Source organism: Mizuhopecten yessoensis, unplaced genomic scaffold (assembly GCF_002113885.1).
Source record: "Mizuhopecten yessoensis strain PY_sf001 unplaced genomic scaffold, ASM211388v2 scaffold285, whole genome shotgun sequence".
Classification (NCBI taxonomy): domain Eukaryota; kingdom Metazoa; phylum Mollusca; class Bivalvia; order Pectinida; family Pectinidae; genus Mizuhopecten; species Mizuhopecten yessoensis.
This window is the reverse complement of record NW_018403470.1, coordinates 160669-187471: the sequence shown is the minus strand read 5'-3', so window position 1 is coordinate 187471 and position 26803 is coordinate 160669. Positions and strand designations below refer to the sequence as shown.

Here is a 26803-nt window from a genome sequence, read left to right as displayed (position 1 = left end):
ATTCTGTGATATTCTAAACCTTATTTATTCTATGACATCCTGATGTAGTTCTATGATATTCTAAACCTAATTTATTAAAAGACATACAGATGTAATTCTGTGATATTCTAAATCTTATTTATTCTAAGACATACTAATTATTCTCTGATTTCTATTTTATTCTGAGATATCCTTATTTATTGTGTACCTTTGCTTACAAAATGGTATAACATGCCTCCTAGGAATTCCTGTTCAAGAATGTAATGTAACTTATTATTATGTTGAAAAGGCAAGATTAGAAACACATATAATGCGTTCTAACACATTCCGTTGAATACTTGACAATCGTACGACAGTATTCTCACTGACTGAGTGTTCGTACCTGTTTATCAACAATGCTGGTATGTCTAGACAACCCGTACTTGAGGTAGTGTTCTCCAGGGACAGATATATCGTCCAAGTTTGAAATGTTCGCTATTTGTTCTTATTTTGTTATTAAGTTCAACATCTAAATCTTACATTGATCTTTCTCTATATGATCATCATGACCTGGTTAAGAGTTAATTATCAAGGTATACTAACACGTGTGATACACGCCTTTATAGATAACAACACTATACCACCTCTAGCAAGTTAGTCTCGTTCAATCAGACTGTTAAGCTTGTTTTCTACGAAAAATACGCCGAACAGAGAGTGATCAAGAGGCTGATTGAATGAGACCTTTAGCAAGTTCACTAGACTTTCAAGACGTGATCATATTTAATAAAGTGTTCTTCTGTTCTGTTATACACGTGAGCGATCTTTGGTATGAAAACTACATGTAGCATACTCCAGTAATGATGTTATGTCTGCGAGTATTCTAAATGAATAAGTATGAAGACCAGCATATCAAAAGCCAGAGAGTCATCGTTGAAAAAAAACCCAGGAATATTTAGATAAACAGGTTCTGGAGAACTGGTCTCGTTCATATAAATATAAATGGGACTAGCATAAAGTCACATACATATTATTCCGTTCAACTTATTGCTCAGCTATGGTAAAATAGCAAACTGTGGTTCGATGGTAAGGTACACAATAGCACGTGTAGTGAAAATCATATGAGTGGAAAATTCATTTACGTTTGACTGTATAGATAGTATTGTTGCAAATGAGTTATGCATTTTTAGTAACAGATGTTTTGAGGGCAGATTTACATACTTTTGTGTAACATTGTGTTACGTGTATACATATTTCCTTATTTATTGATACGCCTCATCTACGTAATTATTTATAAATTCAAAGTTGTTTTGAACTACGGACAAAAAGAGTTAATGCGTATGCCATACACACATCCAGATATGTCGCAAGACCAGCCTATAAACATAGCACTAACGTTATTCACTTAACATTGTTATACGCTAAACCTTGACAGGCATCACTGTCATACGCTAAAACCTTGGCAGGCATCATTATGATACGCTAAAACCTTGACAGGCATCATTGTCATACGCTAAACCCGTGACAGGCATCATTGTCATACGCTATACATTGACAGGCATCACTGTCATACGCATAAACCTTGGCAGGCATCATTATGATACGCTAAAACCTTGACAGACATCATTGTCATACGCTAAAACCTTGACAGGCATCATTGGCATACGCTAAAACCTTGACAGGCATCATTGCCATACGCTAAAACCTTGACAGGCATCATTGTCATATGCTAAAACCTTGACAGGCATCATTGTCATACGCTAAACCAGTGACAGGCATCATTGTTATACTCTCAAACCTTGACAGGCATCATTGTCATACGCTAAAACCTTGACAGGCATCATTGGCATATGCTAAACCAGTGACAGGCATCATTGTTATACGCTAAAACCTTGACAGGCATCATTGTCATACGCTAAAACCTTGACAGGCATCATTGTCATACGCTAAACCCTTGGCAGGCATCATTATGATACGCTAAAACCTTGACAGGCATCATTGGCATACGCTAACACATTGACAGGCATCATTGTTATACGCTAAAACCTTGATATGTATCATTGTTATACTCTCAAACCTTGACAGGCATCATTGTCATACGCTAAAACCTTGACAGGCATCATTGTCATACGCTAAACCTTGGCAGGCATCATTGTCATACGCTAAAACCTTGGCAGGCATCATTATGATACGCTTAAACCTTGACAGGCATCACTGTCATACGCTAAAACCTTGACAGACATCATTGTTATACTCTCAAACCTTGACAGGCATCATTGTCATACGCTAAAACCTTGACAGGCATCATTCTCATACGCTAAAACCTTGACAGACATCATTGTCAACGCTAAGGTATGAAGAGGCATCATTGTCATACGCTAAAACCTTGACAGGCATCATATCTGATCATGCATCCTTAACAATACAAATGTATACCATACAACAGTGAATACATAACTACTTACAGAGATCTGTGGATAATTAAACTGTATCGTACTAAGACTATCAGACATCAAATCGTCAACGTATTACAATATGCTGAGGAAACTGACATAGGTATTTCAGAAAAACTCATCAAAGTATATCGACATTTAACGTCATTTAAACGGAGCATACTTCTTAAACTCAGCTGCATGCCATATTCTATTTTGTGCTTCAGTATATTATCTGTTTGTTTGCTTTTAAGTTATTAAAAGGGATACATTGATATTTTATGATAGAATGATTTTTTAGACAATGCGATTCGTGTTTACAATCATTGTACACATGTATGTTATACATACGGACGGGCCTAAGACCTGAGGCATGAATAAAATGTGTGTATATTGATATACTCTTATATAAAACAGAAGGTTTGACGTCAGTTCTCAAATGTACTAACTTTTTCACTGATTTTATCACTTTGAGGTCGTTCACTTCTGGTGTCATTAGTACCACTGAAGTAAGTATAGGTTATTTTGGCCCTACATTTTCACATCTGTGGTGAGGTTTTGACCTGGACAACAATATGACATATATAAGTCACAATATCCTTTTCCGTGACTTGACCTTTGGCTTACATACATTACATGTAAGGTATAATGTTACGTTGCAAACACTCAAGTCATACGTGTAATATTCAAACATACCTATACTTATCCACACATAGTCTTGTTACTGTCTGCAAGCTATGCAGTTCTACGAATTCTGACGTCATTGTGTCAATTTGACCTTGAAGTTATAGAATGTCATAGCGTGGTACGCGACACACTGTCTTGTCCAAACACACATCCTCTGAGTTCATAGGTCACGCTCTGTAACCATGGAATATGTCACATGACATAACTACGAAAGCCTACTGAGCTTATTTTCGCAGACCAGAATCGCAATAAATTCGCGAAACATATTTTTTTCTTCCAAGAAAATGATCTCAATAGGTTTTTGAGGATGCAATACATGTAGCTGATCCTTTTCAACAAATCCCTAAAAACATTGCAGTGTTTTGACCTTTAACCCCGCATTGTCTTGATAATGGGACACGGACACGTGTGCGCGACAAACCGTCACAATGACGTCAGATACAGCTATGAACTTTCAACTGAAATAGTAACAGCTCAGACTTGAATAATCGAGTATTTAAGTATTTGTCTCACCCAATGTTGGCAATACACGGAGGCATTTCAAACTATTCCCCGTCGTCTGGGTAGGTTTACACCGATAATTAGTTAAAAAAGCATGGCATACCAAACCGTATCGTAAATATCTGACCCGAGGTACGTCTGTACGACCGTATCGTAAATATCTGACCCGAGGTACGTCTGTACGATCATAAATATCTGACCCGAGGTACGTCTGTACGATCGTAAATATCTGACCCGAGGTACGTCTGTACGATCGTAACGACAGCGGTCAAGGATATCGACTGAACGGTATGTGAACAATGCCCTCGTAAACAAGGAGTCATATAAATTCTGACATTTGATGCGTACACTTGCCCTACCCATTATCTGCAATATCTGAAATTGCCCTGGGCAGCGTCAGCTTATTCTTACATTACTATTGAAATGCATCGTTCATTGTTGTTTAATGCTGATGGCAAAAACGAGAAAAATAGCCCACCGGCAAGTATTGCGTCTCTCGGAAATATGCTGTTTCAAATTTTTGACATTTTTACTCCTGTGAAATATCACTTCTTGGAGAATAATGTTAATTAGTTCTTTCTCACAGAAGGTCACACGCCAAAATCCCATGACCTTATGACTTAACCTTTTTTTAAAAAGACGTCTTAAGAAAAACGCTGGAACCGAACGACTGCTGGTTATGGCATTATAAGCCATGTGAGATGGGGTGTCTCGTGCTGACCAGAATTCCCTTCCTGACATTAAACACAAAAGTATTACAAATCCGCGACACATCAAAAATGATTTGACAATTGTCAATGCTAGCATAGACAAATTGCAGGGTTGGAGTGATGGATTCTATTGAACATTATCTGACTGAAACTTAAAGCCCGAACATGATTTTGTTTCGAGAGAACAATGAAACATTATCTGATGGTGGGTTATTCAAATCACCCTTAGTCCGTGGCATGCGTCCGTGGTCCGTCCTTAAATAATTTCTCAGCATGTACTGGAGGGATCTTTCTCATATTTGATATGAGGATTCGCCTTGGTCAGTAGTTGTGCAGGTTTTGTTTTGAGACTGATAGAATAAACAAAAAGGCCGATAGGCGGGCATCTTGAAATTTGACATTGAATATTTGTTATCGCTATTTCTCATGAAATTCTGGAATGCTCTTTCTCAAGTTTGACATATAGGTTTCCCTTGGTCCATTATTATGCTTGTTTACTTTTGAGACTTACCGAATAAACAAAATGGCCGACAGATGGCCATCTTGGATATTGACAGTGAATGTTTGTTATCGCTATTTCACAGGAAGTTCTGAAGGGATCTTTCTCAATTTTGATATGTAGGTTCCCTTTGGCCTTTAGTTGTGCATGTTTACTTTCGAGACTAATCAGATAAATAAAATGTCTGACTAGCGGCCATCTTGGATTTTTACAGTGAATATTTGTTATCGCTATTTTCCCAGGAGGTTCTGAAGGGATCTTTCTCAATTTTGATATGTTGGTTCCCCTTGGTCTGTAGTTGTGCATGTTCGCTTTGAAAAGTGATCATAAAAACAAAATAGCCAAAGGAAGTACTACTGGTAGTAGTAATGAGATTGTTCTGATATTGTAATGATCAGATATATTTCTCTTACATTTAAGGAACTGGGCCCACTTGTATAAAACATCTCAACTCTTGAGATTTCCTCAAGTCTAAGATTTTCCATAGACAATACATTGCTTGAGATTTTCCTTAACTTTGAGATGTTTTACGGTGCATTTACTGTTTACATGACTTGATTAAACATATAGGAGAAGAGAAGAGAAAAGATCAAACTGACATAAGCTAACGATCCCTCTGGGATCTCTTGTTGTTTGAATATGAGGAAATAACAAACAAGAAACTTTGTCTAGATGACTTTTTATAGAGTAGAAAAGTGGTGGCACTCCTCAATCGTTGAATGTCGCTGGTTACAGAGACGTATATACGTATACTGGCGTTATATGTATCTACTGGTAACAGAGACGTATATACATATACTGGCTTTATGTGTATCTACTGGTTACAGAGACGTATATACGTATACTGGCTTTATGTGTCTCTACTGGTTACAGAGACGTATATACGTATACTGGCTTTATATGTATCTACTGGTTACAGAGACGTATATACGTATACTGGCTTTATATGTATCTACTGGTTACAGAGACGTATATACGTATACTGGCTTTATATGTATCTACTGGTTACAGAGACGTATATACGTATACTGGCTTTATATGTATCTACTGGTTACAGAGACGTATATACGTATACTGGCTTTATATGTATCTACTGGTTACAGAGACGTATATACGTATACTGGCTTTATATGTATCTACTGGTTACAGAGACGTATATACGTATACTGGCTTTATATGTATCTACTGGTTACAGAGACGTATATACGTATACTGGCTTTATATGTATCTACTGGTTACAGAGACGTATATACGTATACTGGCTTTATATGTATCTACTGGTTACAGAGACGTATATACGTATACTGGCTTTATATGTATCTACTGGTTACAGAGACGTATATACGTATACTGGCTTTATATGTATCTACTGGTTACAGAGACGTATATACGTATACTGGCTTTAGATGTATCTACTGGTTACAGAGACGTATATACATATACTGGCTTTATATGTATCTACTGGTTACAGAGACGTATATACGTTTACTGGCTTTATATGTATCTACTGGTTACAGAGACGTATACACGTATACTGGCTTTATATGTCTCTACTGTTTACAGAGACGTATATACGTATACTGGCTGTATGTGTCTTTACTGGTTACAGAGACGTATACACGTATACTGGCTTTATATGTATCTACTGGTTACAGAGACGTATATACGTATACTGGATGTATATGTATCTACTGGTTACAGAGACGTATATACCTATACTGGATGTATATGTCTCTGCTTGTTATAATAGACAATGACATCAATCGATGAAATATCGAATTATTATCTATTGGGGAAGTCTTCCTGTTTACGAACTACTGATGGGTTTCATCCTTGATGGACTTAAACTAAACTCTGTAGAAACCAGAGACAAACATGTACTACTGGTGTCACGTAGCTGTATAATTGGTTTTATAAATCGGTTTATAAATTACACGTTTCTCACTAGTACAGTTAAAAAATAACGTCAATAAAATCAGTTATTAACGGGAGATGAAGCGGGACGAGGGCCGCGGTGGCCACGTGGTTAAGGCGTCTGACATTCTGCTACCACTAGCCCCATCACTGGGCCACGGTGGCCAAGTGGTTAAGGCGTCTGACTTTCTGCTACCACTAGCCCTCCACCAGTGGGTCGTGGTGGTAAAGTGGTTACGGCGTCTGACATTCTGCTACCACTAGCCCACCACTAGCCCTCCACCAGTGGGTCGCGTGGCAAGTGGTTAAGGCGTCTGACTTTCTGCTACCACTAGCCCTCCACCAGTGGGTCGTGGTGGTCAAGTGGTTACGGCGTCTGACATTCTGCTACCACTAGCCCTCCACCAGTGGGTCGCGTGGCAAGTGGTTAAGGCGTATGACTTTCTACTACCACTAGCCCTCCACCAGTGGGTCGTGGTAGTCAAATGGTTACGGTGTCTGACATTCTGCTACCACTAGCCCTCCACCAGTGGGTCGCGTGGCAAGTGGTTAAGGGGTATGACTTTCTACTACCACTAGCCCTCCACCAGTGGGTCGTGGTAGTCAAATGGTTACGGTGTCTGACATTCTGCCACCACTAGCCCTCCACCAGTGGGTCGCGCGGGAAGTGGTTAAGGCGTATGACTTTCTCCTACCACTAGCCCTCCACCAGTGGGTCGCGTGGCAAGCGGGTAAGGCGTATGACTTTCTACTACCACTAGCCCTCCACCAGTGGGTCGCGGGGCAAATGGTTAAGGCGTCTGACTTTCTGCTACCAATAGGCCCCCACCACTGGGCCGCGGTGGCCAAGTGTTTAAGGTGTCTGACATTCTGCTACCCCTAGCCCTCCACCAGTGGGTCGTGGTAGTCAAGTGGTTACGGCGTCTGACATTCTGCTACCACTATCCCTCCACCAGTGGGTCGCGTGGCACGTGGTTAAGGCGTCTGACATTCTGCTCCCACTAGCCCTCCACCAGTGGGTCGTGGTAGTCAAATGGTGACGGTGTCTGACATTCTGCTACCACTAGCCCTCCACCACTGGGTTGCGGATTCAAGGCCTAAGTGGGGCAGTCGCCAGGTTCTCCGCCTTTCCTCCACCACACAAACCTGACATGTCCTTAAATGACCATAGCTGTTAGCAGGACGTAAAACACAAACAAACCAAACATATAGACTTAAACAACTTAACTGACACAAACGATCCCACATACTCATATAGACTTAAACAACTTAATTGACACAAACGATCCCACGTACTCGTATAGACTTAAACAACTTAATTGACATAAACGATCCCACATACTCCTATTAACTTAAACAACTTAATTGACACAAACGATCCCACATACTCATATAGACTTAAACAACTTAATTGACACAAACGATCCCACATACTCCTATAGACTTAAACAACATAATTGACACAAAGATCCCACATAATCCTATATATTGTTATTCCTGTTTCTAGTTTATCCAGTGTCTCGTTGGTACTCCTGGCGTCTTCCTTGCACATTTAACGACTCACCTTTTCAACCTGCTCGTGTTGCTTGTCTTTATGAATGTATGCATTATCACAATAGGATTGTCGTTCCTTTCCAATACGGCGAATATGGGCGCAGAGACTTGTAAACAGTTAAGATTCGTTCTTCGTCCAGGATTCATCGTCATGTACATGTATATAAATAAGGTAATAACATAGTTCAAATATTATAACAACTATCACACCATAATAACAGTAAGTAAACGATACATACCTGTAAAAATTCAGTCACCTTCGCTGTGTTCAAGTTAATCAATATTGTTGTTTTCTGGACGTTACCTCCGTACAGAGGAGGCCTGCTATAGACGGGGGGGAGCCTATGGACCTTCCACTATCCAGATATGAACACAAGTCTCTGAATGTGATTGTGTGTGTGAGAGTGTGTGTGTGACACAGTTTTATGTCTGTCAGAAATACCCCTGTGTACCCTCGCCTATTAATCCCAGACGTTTGGTTAGCTTAGTCAGCTTACCGAGAATTTCAATATATTCTCTGGCCTTTTACTGGCAATAAAACTAGCTGTCTAGTTCTTGTGCTTTGTTTCGTCTCCTTGAACGTCTCCAAACCCAACCTTTCGCCGATATTAAAAAAAATAGTACTTATTAATAAAAAGGATCATGTCTAATCTGTACATGTGAAACAAAATTAAACCAAACCAAACTGTACATATGTTTACCTGTGTAAACCTAAATCATGTAGAACACCTTCCCTCTCGACCTATACCACAACGATAGCGGTAAAGGTAGCACACTTGTTGTCGCGCATGAATAAAGATAGTTATAAACACACAAATGCACGAACTGATTTTGGAAGAAAACTCTATAATTTTCAAAGTAAACTAACTGCACTTGACAGACATGTCGGAGAGCATTTAAATAATGGAGGCAAAGTTACTCAGGTATGACCACTCTAAATGGAGGTTCACAAGGGTGTATTTCTGGTACAGGATTTCATGCCCTCTACACCAGCCTCAACACATGATAATTGTTTTAATAACAAGTAGTTTAATCGTAACGACACTACAGTTCATAAACAAGCTTTGAAGTTATAAAATAAAATAAAAATCCCAGTGTTTATCCAGTTCATATAGCTACTACAGCTCGCGGCAAAATACACTGACTCCCCTACAGATTACAATCGGTGTGATGGTGTTGGCCGCCTCTATAATGGTTAACCTTATCACCACTGTAGACCATAATAGACTCATCCAGATCAATATATGGTAGAGTCTACTAAAGTTACCTAGGGGTGAAAGGGTTAAGATAACCGAAATACTGGACAGGTAGGGAGTTTTACATACAGTAGTTTCGACTGAGAGATGTTTCTGTTACGGTATCTGATACTAGCGATCATTTCCGAATCAATTTAAAATACCCAGTCCCCTGACTATTCAGACTGTAAACCCACCCATGGGCCTCCGTTCTTTCACACAGCAGTGATAATAGTTTATAATTAAGTTACAGGGTGGGTTTGACAACAAACCATTCGTTGAAGTTCAATCCTATAGTCCTAGACATGGCATGATATTAGGTAACCACCCTGTAACAAGATAAACGGCACATGGTGACGCATACATGTGTCACTGAAATCTAAACCAAGTCACGTTACTATATTAATTCAAATAATACGAAAGATTTTACACATTACTTATTTCCAAATGTTCAATAATAGGCCTACTACGAACAGGTAAATGTACTTATACGTCTGACAATGATTCTAGAAAAGATATAATCACCTATAGCATATTTAGAACTGACAATAACGGAATAGCACTTGCCGTGTGCTTATTCATTTAAGAATATTTCGTTGTAATATAGCTATTTCTGGTCATTGGAGATAATGGCTGTTTGGTTTGGTTTAGCATTGTTTAACGTCCTATCAACAGCTATGGTCATTTACGGACGGCCTCCCCTGTGTGCAAGATCATGCGTGTAGTGTATGCGTGTGTGCTTTGGGAGGCTGCGTTATGTTCCGTGTTTGTCTCCTTGTGATAGCGCGGAACAGATGCCGACTTTATAGTGCTACCTCACCGAAACATACTGCCGAAGACACCCAGCAGGACACCCCACCCGGTCACATTATACTGTCTTAAATTGCTGAGCGTTTTACAGACTCTGGTATGTCTCGGGCCAGGGGACAGAACCCAAAGCCTTCCCCACAGGAGCGAACGCTCAACTTAAGGCCAAAAGTGAGGCATTGTCAAAGGAGACATTAGGAATAAGACAGTTGTTTAGAAAGAAGAGAAAAGATAAGATCCCAAATTTAGTCGCCTCTTACGATCATGTAATGGGGCAGCAGGTACAATTATTACGCCCTACCTGCAGGGACAGGGAGAATAACCACGGCATAAGATAACTATTTAAGCTCGTGGTATAACTTAATACAATATATGATTTACCTCGTCTATATTACAGTGCGAGCAATGACCGGGAGACAAAATATATTTCCCGGCAGTTCATTCTCCACGTTGAAAAATGAATTTATAGATCTTTTAATTTTTCGTTATTTTTGTTTATTATTTTTATAGCGTATTAGAGTTTTTCTTTCTCGCCGTCACCTTTTCTTGTAACTGGTATATATATATATATATATATATGGCTCTGCTTGGTTTACCCCAACACTTTAGATCATCACTCATTATAAATGACATAGGGGAGACCGGGAGAGGTTCGGCCCATTTATTTATTCCAGTCGCTCTTGACGGTATAGCATTTGTTGAAATTTGTGTAGATACTAAATACCATTAGGAAAAGTAATCCCAAGCCTTTCATAAAATAGTTATCAAAGATTACAAAAAAAATTGAATTGAGTTTCATTGCGGTGCAGAATTATATAGCCTAATTCTTACATGTGTAAATGTATAGTAATTGAGTGAGTTAAACTTTGATTGATAGGTACTAATGATTTAACGGACTTTTATAGCATGATAGGTACTAATGATTTAACGGACTTTTATATAGTTATTCATCCATTAACTATATGTTTAAATAACTGAACTAATCATATTTGCATTGTTCAATAACAGAGCCTTGCAAAATTAAAACAATCTCAATTCGTTCATAAATCTCATATCAAATGGAAACTCACGCGAGATCCTCCATGTATCAATTCATGTTGACTAAACAAAAGGAGATGACTTACATAAGCTTTGAGCTTGCTGTCAAATCCTTTAATTAGTCATCTATACTTAATTTGTTTTTGTACCTGAAATTATTGAATAAAACTATTGTTTAAACTAAAATGATAACAAAAGGACAAACACGTCCGTATTAATAGATTTCTTTACCTTTTCCTGTCTGAGATCGGATGGCCAAACGAGCCCGCCATGGGGTAAGTTCGGACAGGCAGTCGGGTTACTTTCGGCCCACATTGGAATCAGCATAATTATGACGCCATAAAGCATGCAACGTCGTATTTCCCTACCAATTTTACTATTTCCGATGTGTTGCATGGGACGAACCTGTCCAAAATTGATATTTCAATAAATTCGTATTTTCCAGACATATGTATACGAAAGTCAATGCTAGGCATATATTAGTCCGAATTATTCTGACGTTTTATCGACTTTTTTCATATCGGTCTGTAATCGACGACAGACCGATATACAAAAAAAAGTTGATAACACGTCAGAATAATTCGGACTAGGCATACATGTGATATAAATAAGTAGCAATTCGGTTTATAGCATTTTTATTGTGAACGTCTCCAGTAAAAAAAATGGGAAAAAGAGAGAAAAAAAAAGAAAAGTGTGAATAATTTATAGAAATTTTTTCCCGTCTTTTTCATTTCATAAATGTGACAAAAATAGTTTACATACTTGAAGTTATTTATATGTTTAGATCAGTGACGCACTAGTTTTATACGTCTCTGTTTAGATAATCTAGTTGATATTTTGAATCAAAGACAACAAATATCAAAGAATTATATCACTGGGCGACTTAAATAGATTCTAATTCTGTAATAATATTCGTTCTACCGAATGTCAGTAACTTTTAACCAGTTCGAGTTATTTCCCTTGACGTAATGCCCGGATGAAGGAATGAGAATGAAACACGCGATTTGGAAATCTTGTCATGTACCTACTGTAGACCGATGCTACCTCCCCGAGGCTTGTCCGTAACCTAACTAGGCCACCCTTCCTAAACATGAAATAATATATGACTCTAGGGAAAAAACTGAAGTGATAGAATATATCATAAACATCGATAAAAATCGAAAAGAAAAACATTCTGGCCTTCCGAAAATTACGATCTCGGGAACAAGAAGAGTCGAGAGGTCCATTGAGTGATAGACAACAGACGATATTGGAAAGGATGAAGCAGAGCTAGTGCTGTCACTCATTGTACATTCTCCCAAGATGTCTGACCACCACATAAAGGACCTGCGTCCTGGTATTAAGAATATAAACCTCATGTTTATAGTTCTGGAAATAGGTAAATACTATTTATTATAGGCGGTGTTAGCTGATTTTCTTACCCCCCGTGTAAAAGGACCGAGTGAAATTTCGACCTTTTTGACCATTAATGAAAGATAAACTAAGAGAAACAAGTATTTCCTTTTAAAGATTAACTAAGAAAAAGAATAATTTCATTTTAGGTTCTATTATATCAGCTAGGTCCAGTACTCCAATCAGGCAGATTGAGCTATATATAGCTGTAACAGAGACCTATAATAGCTCTATTGACCTATCTGAAATAGGTCTTTTGAGTAATTTTCATGTGATTTTCTTTTTTAATGAAAACGAAACAAAGTCGCTTTTAAAAGAAGATTTTATCATTAAGTTGATAACAAAAGACATTAAATATAAGTATTCTTTTTAAAAAATAATGATGTAAAAAATTCGAGAAAATTTTGCATTTATGAAAATAAACATCTAAATGTATGCTTTTTGTAGTCAACATTACCATGAACCTTATTGTTTAATGCGACTTTGCTTTAATTAAATGAAAATTGAAATCTTCAGAAAATATAGCTCAAAACAGCTATAATTTATAGGTGAATATAGCTATATTAGGTCTTTATAGCTATATAGCTCAATCGGCAGAGTGTACTGGACCTGTATATTTATGGTTAAAAGATCAATGTCAAACAACAATGATTAACTTATATAATTATTCGATTTCTGTAAAAATAATTGGATGCCAGGTGTCGCATCGACTTAGTATAATCTGTCTTGATTCAGATCATGATCACTAGTGACTTTGTTGACACACTAGAGTAGTGCCTCGGTAGCCACCATTGGTAACATGCACAAGTTATTTCTACTGTGTGTAATCAAGGGCGAACTTCAGACCAATCATTCTCCAAAGAATTTTGGTTCAATCCCTATAGTGGTTGTGGAAAAGAGAGTAAAGGGTTAGTTGTTATCCCTCTGATGGCACAGTGGTTTTCCCCAGTGGGTTTTCCTCCCCCACAAAAACATTGTTTGTTCCCTTAAAGAGGTGTAATAAATGCTCTAGAGAGGTGATGTTTGTTGACAAATTACATGACGTTACTTAGAAAGATTAATTATAATTTTTTTAACATTTGTTTATATAGTCGGTTGACCACTAGTTGGACCTGGTAATTCAGTTGGTTATATCAAGTGTTACAGTTTGTCTGTAGTTTGGACCTGGTAATTTGGTTGGTTATATCAAGTGTTACAGTTTGTCTGTTGTTTGGACCTGGTAATTCAGTTGGTTATATCAAGTGTTACAGTTTGTCTGCAGTTTGGAGTTCCCAGGTTCAAATACAGGTTGGCAGTGCAATGCATTTTTCTGTTCCATAAATTTGTTAAATTTTATCTTGTCGGATGTAAAAAATTTTTTTTTTATATTTGTTAAAGTTTCCAAAGTTTTATATACATTGTATATCTTTTTACATTCATACATGTACTGACAAGCATTTTACCTTTTGCTCTAGTCCTTATACACTCGCAAATAAGATGGTACTTTATTTGACATTAATTGTTATCGACTAAAGTAATAATAAGGGTTGTCATTTGGAGATGCAGTGGGTAGTACACTATACCTTTGAGTTTCATTAAGATAGTCAGTTGAGAAGTTTAATGTCCAATACATGTACCAGTGTATCAGCGTCTTTGTAAAAATGAAGTTTTGAAAAACTGACCAGTAATTTGTGTTCTTGCATAATAGGGAAACCAACAAGAACAAAAGATGGCCATGATGTACGCTCGTGTAAAGTAGCAGACAAGACAGGAAGTATCAACATCTCTATTTGGGACGAGACTGGTGATCTGCTTCAGACCGGAGATATATGTCGCCTTACCAAAGGGTATGGTTAATAGGTTCAGATTTTTAGTACATGTATCTGGGGATGCCATTCCTCATCTTTTCAGAAGATTTCCTATTTTCCCATAATTTTGAAAGTTCTTGGTTTCTTCTGAAGCATTAAAAATGTGAAGTTTCTAAGGATGTGTGGTGTGTTTCTTCCTTTTCACTTCTTCTTTCATAATCTGCAACTGATTTTCCTTTTTTCAATCCCCAAGTTGTGAAAATTAAATCAAGGTTGTTCATATGATTTTAAATAATGATCCTTGGTCCAGATTTCCTGTCAATAAATTAAAGATCGTCCCTTCCTCCTGCCACCAAGAATGAATTTTCCCTTTTTGTTCTTGTGACACAAGTTGAAAATATACATACGTATCAGTGTTCCCAGTAACTCCTAACTTAGGGTTTTCTACCCCCTGATACATACGTATCAGTGTTCCCAGAAACTCCTAACTTAGGGTTTTCTACCCCCTGATACATACGTATCAGTGTTCCCAGAAACTCCTAACTTAGGGTTTTCTACCCCCTGATACATACGTATCAGTGTTCCCAGAAACTCCTAACTTAGGGTTTTCTACCCCCTGATACATACGTATCAGTGTTCCCAGAAACTCCTAACTTAGGGTTTTCTACCCCCTGATACATACGTATCAGTGTTCCCAGAAACTCCTAACTTAGGGTTTTCTACCCCCTGATACATACGTATCAGTGTTCCCAGAAACTCCTAACTTAGGGTTTTCTACCCCCTGATACATACGTATCAGTGTTCCCAGAAACTCCTAACTTAGGGTTTTCTACCCCCTGATACATACGTATCAGTGTTCCCAGAAACTCCTAACTTAGGGTTTTCTACCCCCTGATACATACGTATCAGTGTTCCCAGAAACTCCTAACTTAGGGTTTTCTACCCCCTGATACATACGTATCAGTGTTCCCAGAAACTCCTAACTTAGGGTTTTCTACCCCCTGATACATACGTATCAGTGTTCCCAGAAACTCCTAACTTAGGGTTTTCTACCCCCTGATACATACGTATCAGTGTTCCCAGAAACTCCTAACTTAGGGTTTTCTACCCCCTGATACATACGTATCAGTGTTCCCAGAAACTCCTAACTTAGGGTTTTCTACCCCCTGATACATACGTATCAGTGTTCCCAGAAACTCCTAACTTAGGGTTTTCTACCCCCTGATACATACGTATCAGTGTTCCCAGAAACTCCTAACTTAGGGTTTTCTACCCCCTGATACATACGTATCAGTGTTCCCAGAAACTCCTAACTTAGGGTTTTCTACCCCCTGATACATACGTATCAGTGTTCCCAGAAACTCCTAACTTAGGGTTTTCTACCCCCTGATACATACGTATCAGTGTTCCCAGAAACTCCTAACTTAGGGTTTTCTACCCCCTGATACATACGTATCAGTGTTCCCAGAAACTCCTAACTTAGGGTTTTCTACCCCCTGATACATACGTATCAGTGTTCCCAGAAACTCCTAACTTAGGGTTTTCTACCCCCTGATACATACGTATCAGTGTTCCCAGAAACTCCTAACTTAGGGTTTTCTACCCCCTGATACATACGTATCAGTGTTCCCAGAAACTCCTAACTTAGGGTTTTCTACCCCCTGATACATACGTATCAGTGTTCCCAGAAACTCCTAACTTAGGGTTTTCTACCCCCTGATACATACGTATCAGTGTTCCCAGAAACTCCTAACTTAGGGTTTTCTACCCCCTGATACATACGTATCAGTGTTCCCAGAAACTCCTAACTTAGGGTTTTCTACCCCCTGATACATACGTATCAGTGTTCCCAGAAACTCCTAACTTAGGGTTTTCTACCCCCTGATACATACGTATCAGTGTTCCCAGAAACTCCTAACTTAGGGTTTTCTACCCCCTGATACATACGTATCAGTGTTCCCAGAAACTCCTAACTTAGGGTTTTCTACCCCCTGATACATACGTATCAGTGTTCCCAGAAACTCCTAACTTAGGGTTTTCTACCCCCTGATACATACGTATCAGTGTTCCCAGAAACTCCTAACTTAGGGTTTTCTACCCCCTGATACATACGTATCAGTGTTCCCAGAAACTCATAACTTAGGGTTTTCTACCCCCTGAAACAGTGGCTTGTTCCCCCAGGTATCTAGGCGGCTGTATGAAGCTAATGACCGGGAGCTACAGAATCTTGAAAATGTATCAAATTTATCCCCAAATCTAAAATTCAGTGGGACCACCATTGATTTTATTTGGTCCACTTGTACAGCCAAATGAAGGCTGCTTCCCCCTGTATTTATTATATTATAATCGATCATCGGGACAACGCTAGTTTCGCCCGCGATGCATGTTACAAGTGGTTAAGGCGTCATTTTCCAGCGGTGATGGTTTAGCTCTGTTTCTACTTAAGTGTATTATACGTGCTACACCAACCAAACTTGGAACATCTACAGTTTCATCTTGATAGCTAGGGCTTCTTTATTGCAATCCATGCATCAGATATTGAAACTTTTTGCATGAGCTTATGTGTACAGCATCTCAAATAAGTCCTAAAACAGTTCCCTCAACAATTTTGACATTTTTGATAAATGAGTAACCCTTGAGATAATGATAACATTAAACTCTCGTCCCATTTAATACAATACATGTGTTTACTTCTATCATATGAATACCATGTTATGCAGTGTCATAAAGCCATCAATAAATCATGTTCATGTAACGTGTGTAATATCACTCAGGAAATGACGTCACAATCGCATAGAACAATCAAAGTGACGTCACGTCATTGTGAAGCGGATGCAATTTTCATAGTTTTTGAGGCGGCAAAGTGCAAAAAATTTGTTGAACATCACAATTACACAGTTAACTTATATATGATCAAAAGAATATGTCATTCGTTTGCCTTCATATTAGATTTATGATACTCATTTTGGATTTTCATATTTGCTGGCCAAAGGCGTGCAAACATGAAAAATCCAAAACTAATATCATAAAACTAACATGAAGGTAAACTGATGTTGGTCCTCTATAATTGTTAAATACTTGTTCCAGAAATATATTGTGTATGAAAACACATTTGAAATCTTCTACATGTACTGTACTTCTTTAAAATGAGAAACTTCTTGGAAAACTTTCAAGAATGAAAAATATTTTTATGTTTAAATGGAAAATTGTATCGGTTTACTCATCTGTAAGTGTAAGATAAGTATGATGTTTTATCTCTATAGTTGTTTACAAGGGGACATAATCATGATCATCTTTAATAAGTACATAGCTTCTTTAAACTCAGAGAATATTGATTGAAGTTTTATATTCTTTAGGTACGCCAATATTTGGAAAGGCTGTTTGACATTATATACAGGAAAAAATGGAGAAATAATCAAAATTGGAGAGTAAGTATACATGAAATATTAAGGCACCCTAGCTCCCTTGACAGTGAGATAGGAATATTAAGGCACTCTAGCCCCCTTGACAGTGAGATAGGAATAGTAAGGCACTCTAGCTCCCTTGACAGTGAGATAGGAATAGTAAGGCACCCTAGCTCGCTTGACTGTGAGATGGGAATGTTAAGGCACCCTAGCTCCCTTGACAGCGAGATAGGAATAGTAAGGCACCCTAGCTCGCTTGACTGTGAGATGGGAATGTTAAGGCACCCTAGCTCCCTTGACAGCGAGATAGGAATAGTAAGGCACCCTAGCTCGCTTGACAGTGAGATGGGAATGTTAAGGCCCCCTAGCTCCCTTGACAGTGAGATAGGAATATTAAGGCACTCTAGCCCCCTTGATAGTGAGATAGGAATAGTAAGGCACTCTAGCTCCCTTGACAGTGAGATAGGAATATTAAGGCACTCTAGCCCCCTTGACAGTGAGATAGGAATAGTAAGGCACTCTAGCTCCCTTGACAGTGGGATAGGAATAGTAAGGCACTCTAGCTCCCTTGACAGTGAGATAGGAATATTAAGGCACCATAGCTCCCTTGACAGTGAGATAGGAATAGTAAGGCACCCTAGCTCCCTTGACAGTGCGATAGGAATGTTATGGCACCCTAGCTCCCTTGACAGTGAGATAGGAATATTAAGGCACTCTAGCCCCCTTGACAGTGAGATAGGAATAGTAAGGCACTCTAGCTCCCTTGACAGTGAGATAGGAATATTAAGGCACCATAGCTCCCTTGACAGTGAGATAGGAATAGTAAGGCACCCTAGCTCGCTTGACAGTGAGATGGGAATGTTAAGGCACCCTAGCTCCCTTGACAGTGAGATAGGAATATTAAGGCACCCTAGCTCTCTTGACAGTGATATAGGAATATTAAGGCACCTAGCTCCCTTGACAGTGAGATGGGAATATAAAGGCACCCTAGCCCCCTTGACAGTGAGATAGGAATATTAAGACACCCTAGCCCCTTTGACAGTGAGATGGGAATATTAAGGCACCCTAGCTCCCTTGACAGTGAGATAGGAATATTAAGGCACCCTAGCTCCCTTGACAGTGAGATAGGAATATTAAGGCACCCTAGCTCCCTTGACAGTGAGATAGGAATATTAAGGCACCCTAGCTCCCTTGACAGTGAGATAGGAATATTAAGGCACCCTAGCTCCCTTGACAGTGAGATAGGAATATTAAGGCACCCTAGCTCCCTTGACAGTGAGATAGGAATATTAAGGCACCCTAGCTCCCTTGACAGTGAGATAGGAATATTAAGGCACCCTAGCTCCCTTGACAGTGAGATAGGAATATTAAGGCACCCTAGCTCCCTTGACAGTGAGATAGGAATATTAAGGCACCCTAGCTCCCTTGACAGTGAGATAGGAATATTAAGGCACCCTAGCTCCCTTGACAGTGAGATAGGAATATTAAGGCACCCTAGCTCCCTTGACAGTGAGATAGGAATATTAAGGCACCCTAGCTCCCTTGACAGTGAGATAGGAATATTAAGGCACCCTAGCTCCCTTGACAGTGAGATAGGAATATTAAGGCACCCTAGCTCCCTTGACAGTGAGATAGGAATATTAAGGCACCCTAGCTCCCTTGACAGTGAGATAGGAATATTAAGGCACCCTAGCTCCCTTGACAGTGAGATAGGAATATTAAGGCACCCTAGCTCCCTTGACAGTGAGATAGGAATATTAAGGCACTCTAGCTCCCTTGACAGTGGGATAGGAATAGTAAGGCACTCTAGCTCCCTTGACAGTGAGATAGGAATATTAAGGCACTCTAGTTCCCTTGACAGTGAGATAGGAATATTAAGGCACCCTAGCTCTCTTGACAGTGAGATAGGAATAATAAGGCACTCTAGCTCCCTCGACAGTGAGATAGGAATGTTAAGGCACCCCAGCTCCCTTGACAGCGCGATAGAACTATAAAGGCCCTCTAGCTCCCTTGACAGTGATATGGGAATAGTAAGGCTCCCTTGACAGTGAGATAGGAATAGTAAGGCACTCTAGCTCCCTTGACAGTGAGATAGGAATAGTAAGGCCCCCTAGCTCCCTTGACAGTGCGATAGGAATGTTATGGCACCCTAGCTCCCTTGGCAGTGAGATAGGAATGTTATGGCACCCTAGCTCCCTTGACAGTGAGATAGGAATAGTAAGGCACTCTAGCTCCCTTGACAGTTAGATAGGAATATTAAGGCACCCTAGCTCCCTTGACAGCGCGATAGAACTATTAAGGCCCTCTAGCTCCCTTGACAGTGAGATAGGAATGTTAAGGCACCCTAGCTCCCTTGACAGTGAGATAGGAATGTTAAGGCACCATAGCTCCATTGACAGTGAGATAGAAATATTAAGGCACCCTAGCTCCCTTGACGGTGAGATAGGAATAGTAAGGCACTCTAGCCCCCTTCACAGTTAGATAGGAATATTAAGGCACCCTAGCTCCCTTGCCAGTGAGATAGGAATAGTAAGGCACCCTAGCTCCCTTGGCAGTGAGATAGAAATGTTATGGCACCCTAGCTCCCTTGACAGGGAGATAGGAATAGTAAGGCACTCTAGCTTCCTTGACAGTGAGATAGGAATATTAAGACAACCTAGCTCCCTTGACAGTGAGATGGGAATATTAAGGCACCCTAGCTCCCTTGGCAGTGAGATAGAAATGTTATGGCACCCTAGCTCCCTTGGCAGTGAGATAGAAATGTTATGGCACCCTAGCTCCCTTGGCAGTGAGATAGAAATGTTATGGCACCCTAGCTCCCTTGGCAGTGAGATAGAAATGTTATGGCACCCTAGCTCCCTTGGCAGTGAGATAGAAATGTTATGGCACCCTAGCTCCCTTAACAGTGAGATAGGAATAGTAAGGCACTCTAGCTGCCTTGACAGTGAGATAGGAATATTAAGACACCCTAGCTCCCTTGACAGTGAGATAGGACTATTAAGGCACCCTAGCTCCCTTGACAGCGAGATAGGAATAGTAAGGCACTCTAGCTGCCTTGACAGTGAGATAGGAATATTAAGTCACCCTAGCTCCCTTGACAGTGAGATGGGAATATTAAGGCACCCTAGCTCCCTTGGCAGTGAGATAGAAATGTTATGGCACCCTAGCTCCCTTGGCAGTGAGATAGAAATGTTATGGCACCCTAGCTCCCTTGACAGTGCGATAGGAATGTTATGGCACCCTAGCTCCCTTGACAGCGAGATAGGAATAGTAAGGCACCCTAGCTCCATTGACAGGGAGGTAGAAATATGAAGGCACCCTAGCTCCATTGACAGTGAGATAAGAATGTTAAGGCACCCTAGCTCCCTTGACAGTGCGATAGGAATGTTATGGCACCCTAGCTCCCTTGGCAGGGAGATAGGAATGTTATGGCACCCTAGCTCCCTTGACAGTGCGATAGGAATGTTATGGCACCCTAGCTCCCTTGGTAGTGAGATAGGAATAGTAAGGCACTCTTGCTCCCTTGACAGTGAGATAGGAATAGTAAGGCACCCTAGCTCCATTGACAGTGAGATAGAAATATTAAGGCACCCTAGCTCCATTGACAGTGAGATATGAATGTTAAGGCACCCTAGCTCCCTTGACAGTGAGATAGAAATATGAAGGCACCCTAGCTCCATTGACGGTGAGATAGAAATATTAAGGCAACCTAGCTCCATTGACAGGGAGGTAGAAATATTAAGGCACCCTGGCTCCATTGACAGTGAGATAATGTTATGGCACCCTAGCTCCCTTCACAGTGAGATAGGAATAGGAAGGCACTCTTGCTCCCTTGACAGTGAGATAGGAATATTAAGGCACCCTAGCTCCCTTGGCAGTGAGATAGGAATAGTAAGGCACCCTAGCTCCCTTGAGTAAACTTGATCATGGACTAATATTACACTACTTGTGTTAGTGATTTTGCTGTTTCTGTAGTAGTATTTTAATGTTATATATCATGGAACTCCCCATAAAATGTACATGTTAGCCCTTCACAAGGAAAATCCTTGTTTACCTTGTGATAGCTAGTTTTATTGCTCACAGATCTGACAGTGAAAATACCAAGCTACAAGTGTATTAATACTGTTAGATGCTGGTTCCCCGAACAGGCAACAGCTAACTGCAGGAAATACTTCACAATGTTACAGTATTTCACAAACCAATCTGATAAAAATCAACTCATTCACTCTGTTTCTGTACAATACACACAGTGATGTGGGATCTGAGGAAACACCATAGAGGCTAGGTTACCTTCTGGTGACAGCTGATTCTGACCAATCAGTGAACAAGTGCTAAACTCATGGGTGTCAGAGCATTGCCTAACTTCTTTTTGTTACCATACGTGTATCATTATTTCTATTAACCCTTTCACCACTGTAGACCCTAATGGACTTCTCCAGATTCACGCATGATAGAGTTTATTAAAGTTACGTCGAGGTGAAAGGGTTAAAAGTGAACCAGAACATAACCTCCTTTGGAGCTTCATCCTATTCTACATTGCATCCTATCAGAGAGAAATAGAGTGAAGTATCTAATCAGAATCAAATTGTCCAATAATGAAACAAAATGATGGTATTGCCTCAAGTTAGATGTTGTTTGTAATTTCCAGGTTTTGTATGCAGTTCACAGAGACCCCTAATATGAGTGAACCCATTCCAGAGACTATACAGAAGGTAAGACCCTGAATTGTACAGGTGTATTGGAAATTCATGGACAAGAAGTGGTCACCTAGTATCCAACAGAAAATATTTCTTCAGGCATACTTTATTTTAGATGATTATGCCCCCCCTTCCCCCCAAAAAAAACAACCTTGAGAAGCATATAGTTGCAGCGTCTGTTCATCCAGGACAAGAACTTCACACTTGCTAAAGATAGCCTAATGACATTTTAGTGATACTTTGTATATTGGGGATGGCAAGGCATTGTGTTACATACCTCCCAAGGTCAAGGTCACAGTGAGGTCAAAGGTCAAATACATTGTCCAGGCTATTACTCCTGACTAGCTGAAGATAATTTAATGAAATTTTAGGAATATATGCAGGGTGGCAATATGTGGTGTGTTGTGTACTACATTTTGTTCTCTTTACCAAAAGAAAAGGTAACGTTGAGGTCAAAGGTCAAATACATTCTCCGGGAGTTATCTCCTTTATCTAATTGGCTTGATGAAACTGTAGCAATATGATTGGGTCTGAATGCCCAAGGTCAAGGTCAAACAGAGATCTGGGGGCAAATTCATCATTTGCGCCATAATTTATGACTCGCTCACCGATTTATGGTTTAATGAAATTTTAGAGATACATGCAAAATGGTAGGATGTGTCAAGTACATCGGTCCATTTGCCTAAGGTCAAGGTCACATTTAGGTCAAAGGTCAAATTTATTTTTCAGGCCCAAACTTTGTTCTCCCTAAACATATCTAATAAAATATTTAAGATACATGTAGGAAAACAGGTGATGTGTTCCATACCACAAATGAGTCTGTGCAGCCTAGGTCAAGGTTACCCAGTGAAATATTCAGCTCAAAGGTCAAATTATTTTTCAGGGTGATAATTTAACCTGTCTTGCTAAAGATAACTTGATGAAATTTTAATGCATCCATACACAGTTTTCTTGTATTGTATAAATTATTATGAAGTTCTCAGGAGTTTCTATTGAAAGTTAGTTGCCATAAAAAAAACCAGCCTATAAGCTTTTAACATTATCATTATTATGCCAGATATTTTATGAAGATTGAATTCTTAATGATTCAATAACCTGTCAAAAATCAACTGGCTTCCTTTAATAAATTAACCTCCCGTTAGAAATATAAGAAAAATTGGAAGATCACCAGTCCTGTATTAAATTCAGTTGGAGAAACAAGAAATATACCAGTTTGAGCTCACCTACCAGAAGGGCAAGTGAGCTTATGTCATGGTGCGGCGTTCGTCATCCGCCCGTCTGGCAGCGTCCGTCAACATTTCCTTTAAACAACTTGTACTGAGGAACGGACAGGCCTAGAGTCATAATATTTGGCTGAAAGCTTTGTTGGTAGGAGCCTGACAAATTTGAGAATGAAAATGACCATGACCTTCTTTCAAGGTCACAGGGGTGAAATGTGTCAAACACTTCAAACAACTTCCTTGAAGAACTGAAAGGTATATAATCTTCATATTTGGCTGGTGGCTTCCTGGGATAGAGCCAGAAAAAGTTTGAGAATGTAAAGGATCTTGACCTACTTTCAAGGTCTCGGGGGTCAAATGTGTCAAACACTTCAAATTACTTCTTCTCAAGAATTGAAAGGTATATAATCTTCATATTTGGCTGGTTTCTTCCTGTGATAGAGCCCGACAAAGTGCAAAAAAGAAAATGACCTTGACCTACCTACAAGGTCACACAGGTCAAATAAGTCAAACAATTAAATGACTTCTGAATAATCTTAGAGCACAGCTTTATAATATTTAGCTGGTAGCTTCCTGGGATGGCACCTGACAAAGTTTGAAAATGAAAATAACTTTTATCTCCTTATAAGGTCACAGGGGACAAATATGTTAAACAACTTCTTAAGAAGAACCAAAAAGCATAGAATCATGTAAACATATTTGGTTGGTAGTTTCAGCAGATGGAGCCGACAAAGTTTGCGAGTGAAATTTTTGTAGTACGTGATAATATTTAATGAGAATATTTTGCTATGACTGCTTAAATATTCAGGTGAGCGATACAGGCCCTCTGGGCCTCTTGTTTTAAATTTCAATTTAACTGGAAATTACTGATAAATATAATGTTCATTTTAATACAGTGTTGTTTGGTGTAGATGAAACTACCAAGTGGTGTTTTGATAATTCTAAAACAAGTTTGATTTGATGATTCATAAGTTTCACACTAAGAAGAACATCCAGTGAATGAGTTATCTGATATAACATGTGAGCAGTGATCATGATGTTTGTTGTTGAGCAGGAAGGACAACCTGCTGGTCAGAGGAAATCTCCAACAGAAGGAGGTGACAAAGGACTCCTCCCCAATCCTGGGGGGCCACCCAACAACCAAACTCCACCAACTGGTCGGGGGGGTAAGTTATACTTTGTATACATGATCTTTATGATGCATGATGTTGTGCATTTAAGTAAGATATTTTTTTCCATTTTTACCATTTTTGTAGAAGTTATACATGCCTTTTAATTGCTGTTTACAGTTTTATGGAACTTGTGCCTTTTAGATAATTTTAATGAGGGAATATTAGTTTTTGTTTTATTCTTTTCCTGTTATTATTTTTCAGATGAAAAATTGATCATTGAGTTCGTTTTGTGGTTAAGTTTATTTTTTAGGTCACCTGAGACAAAGTCTCAAGTGACCTATTGCGATCGCCTTTTGTCCAGCGGCGTCCGGCGTCCGTCGACCATCGTCCGTTGTGCGTCCGTAAACAATTTACATTTTCGACTTCTCCCCTGAACCAATTTCAATGAAATTTTGCAGAAACCTCCATGGCCAAAGGTCAACAAAAATAGTGTCCAGTTTGGTCCCCAGCCCCTAGGGGCCTAAGGGGCGGGGCCACAAAGGGTCAAATTGACTAAAATTTCAAAAATCTTCTTCTCAAGACCCAGATATGGTAGAATCAAATACTCATCATAGACCAAAATTGTGAATTTCTTGACCCTGGGGTCTCACGTTTCCCCCTGGGGAGGGGGTAAACTTTACTATAGTTTATACAGGGAAATCACATTTTGGACTGACATTTGTTTAATTTCCATTAAAGGTAATTCAATTTAGGTTAGCATTATCAGTATTGTGTAGCAGTTTGATGGTATGCACATATGAGCCCTGACTGACCCCCCGGGGCTGATGGGTGGGGCCAAAAAGGGTTGAATTGACTGAAATTTCAAAAATCTTCTCAAAGACCCAGATATGGTAGAATCAAACACTCTTCATAGATGGAAAGGTCTGAGGTCTTAAGACCCTAGGGTCTCGCGTTTACCCCCTGGGGAAGGAGGGGCAAAATTTATTATGGTTTATAATGGCAAACGGTACTTTGAATATAACATGTTAATAGCTTGATTGGAATTATCACCCAGAGTTGACAGTTTGATACTTTGAAAATTTTGAGCCAGCCCTACCCCCAAGGGCTGTAGGGTGGGGCCCAAAGGAGTCAGTGTGCTAAAATTTCTTAATTTTCCTTGTTTAGAATCAGAGGTGCTAGTTTCAAATACTTTTTAGTCTCAAATCTGTATGCTAGATATTGAATAAGGTGGTTTTATTGTTTTTTGTCACTGAATAATATTTCTGTTCGTGTTAAAAACAAAATCAACTCTCTGTATAAATATATCAGGTGACCGTTAAGGCCCATGGGTCTCTTGTTTTTAAATAAAATCAAAATGTGAGTATGTTTTCATTGTGTTAGATTTGAGAAATGGTGTAAGCTTTTTTTTTATTCAATTTCAGGTAATCCTAATTATCAAAATCAGAGGCCACCACGACCTTTCATGCAAGGTCAAGGTCGAGGCATGCAGCAAGGTCATGGTGGCAACATGGCGCCAATGAATGTGAATGGACGAGGAGGGCGGGGCATGAGAAGATGATTGACAGCAAGAATTGCTTCTTATTGTGAAAAAAATAATGTCAGTTTTCATACAAAAAAAGCTATTTTAAAATACATGTAGTTATTGTCATTGTTTTTGGTATAAATACTGAAAATTACTCATATTTGGTAAGATTTTGAAAATTGATTACAAGTTGAAATAAAGGATTTAAATCATTACGAAAAAGATATAAAACAAAATTGCTGAAAGAAGAATTCACAAAAAGTAAGCAGTTGATATTTGGTCTAGATTTTTTAACTGTAATCTCCTTATGGACCAAAACAATTTTATCAATCAGCTT

At 39.3% G+C, this 26803-nt stretch overlaps 2 protein-coding genes across 2 annotated transcripts in view; one reads left to right on the top strand and one right to left on the bottom strand.

Annotated features, from left to right (window-relative positions):
* The window catches only part of LOC110446066, a 92500-nt gene extending 83828 nt beyond the window's left edge, over nucleotides 1–8672 (bottom strand). Inside the window, exon 1 of the mRNA XM_021491030.1 lies at nucleotides 8492–8672. The gene's annotated coding sequence lies outside the window, so the exon portion shown is untranslated. The remainder of the gene's footprint in view (nucleotides 1–8491) is intronic.
* Nucleotides 8673–12302: 3630 nt separating this feature from the next.
* LOC110446091 (SOSS complex subunit B2-like) lies at nucleotides 12303–26596 on the top strand. The gene is made up of 6 exons (XM_021491058.1): nucleotides 12303–12710; nucleotides 14412–14550; nucleotides 17868–17939; nucleotides 22564–22627; nucleotides 24887–24998; nucleotides 26366–26596. The coding sequence occupies exons 1-6, from the start codon at nucleotides 12635–12637 to the stop codon at nucleotides 26500–26502; spliced, it is 600 nt and encodes a 199-aa protein (XP_021346733.1). The 5' UTR covers nucleotides 12303–12634; the 3' UTR covers nucleotides 26503–26596.
* The last annotated feature ends 207 nt before the right edge of the window (nucleotides 26597–26803 follow it).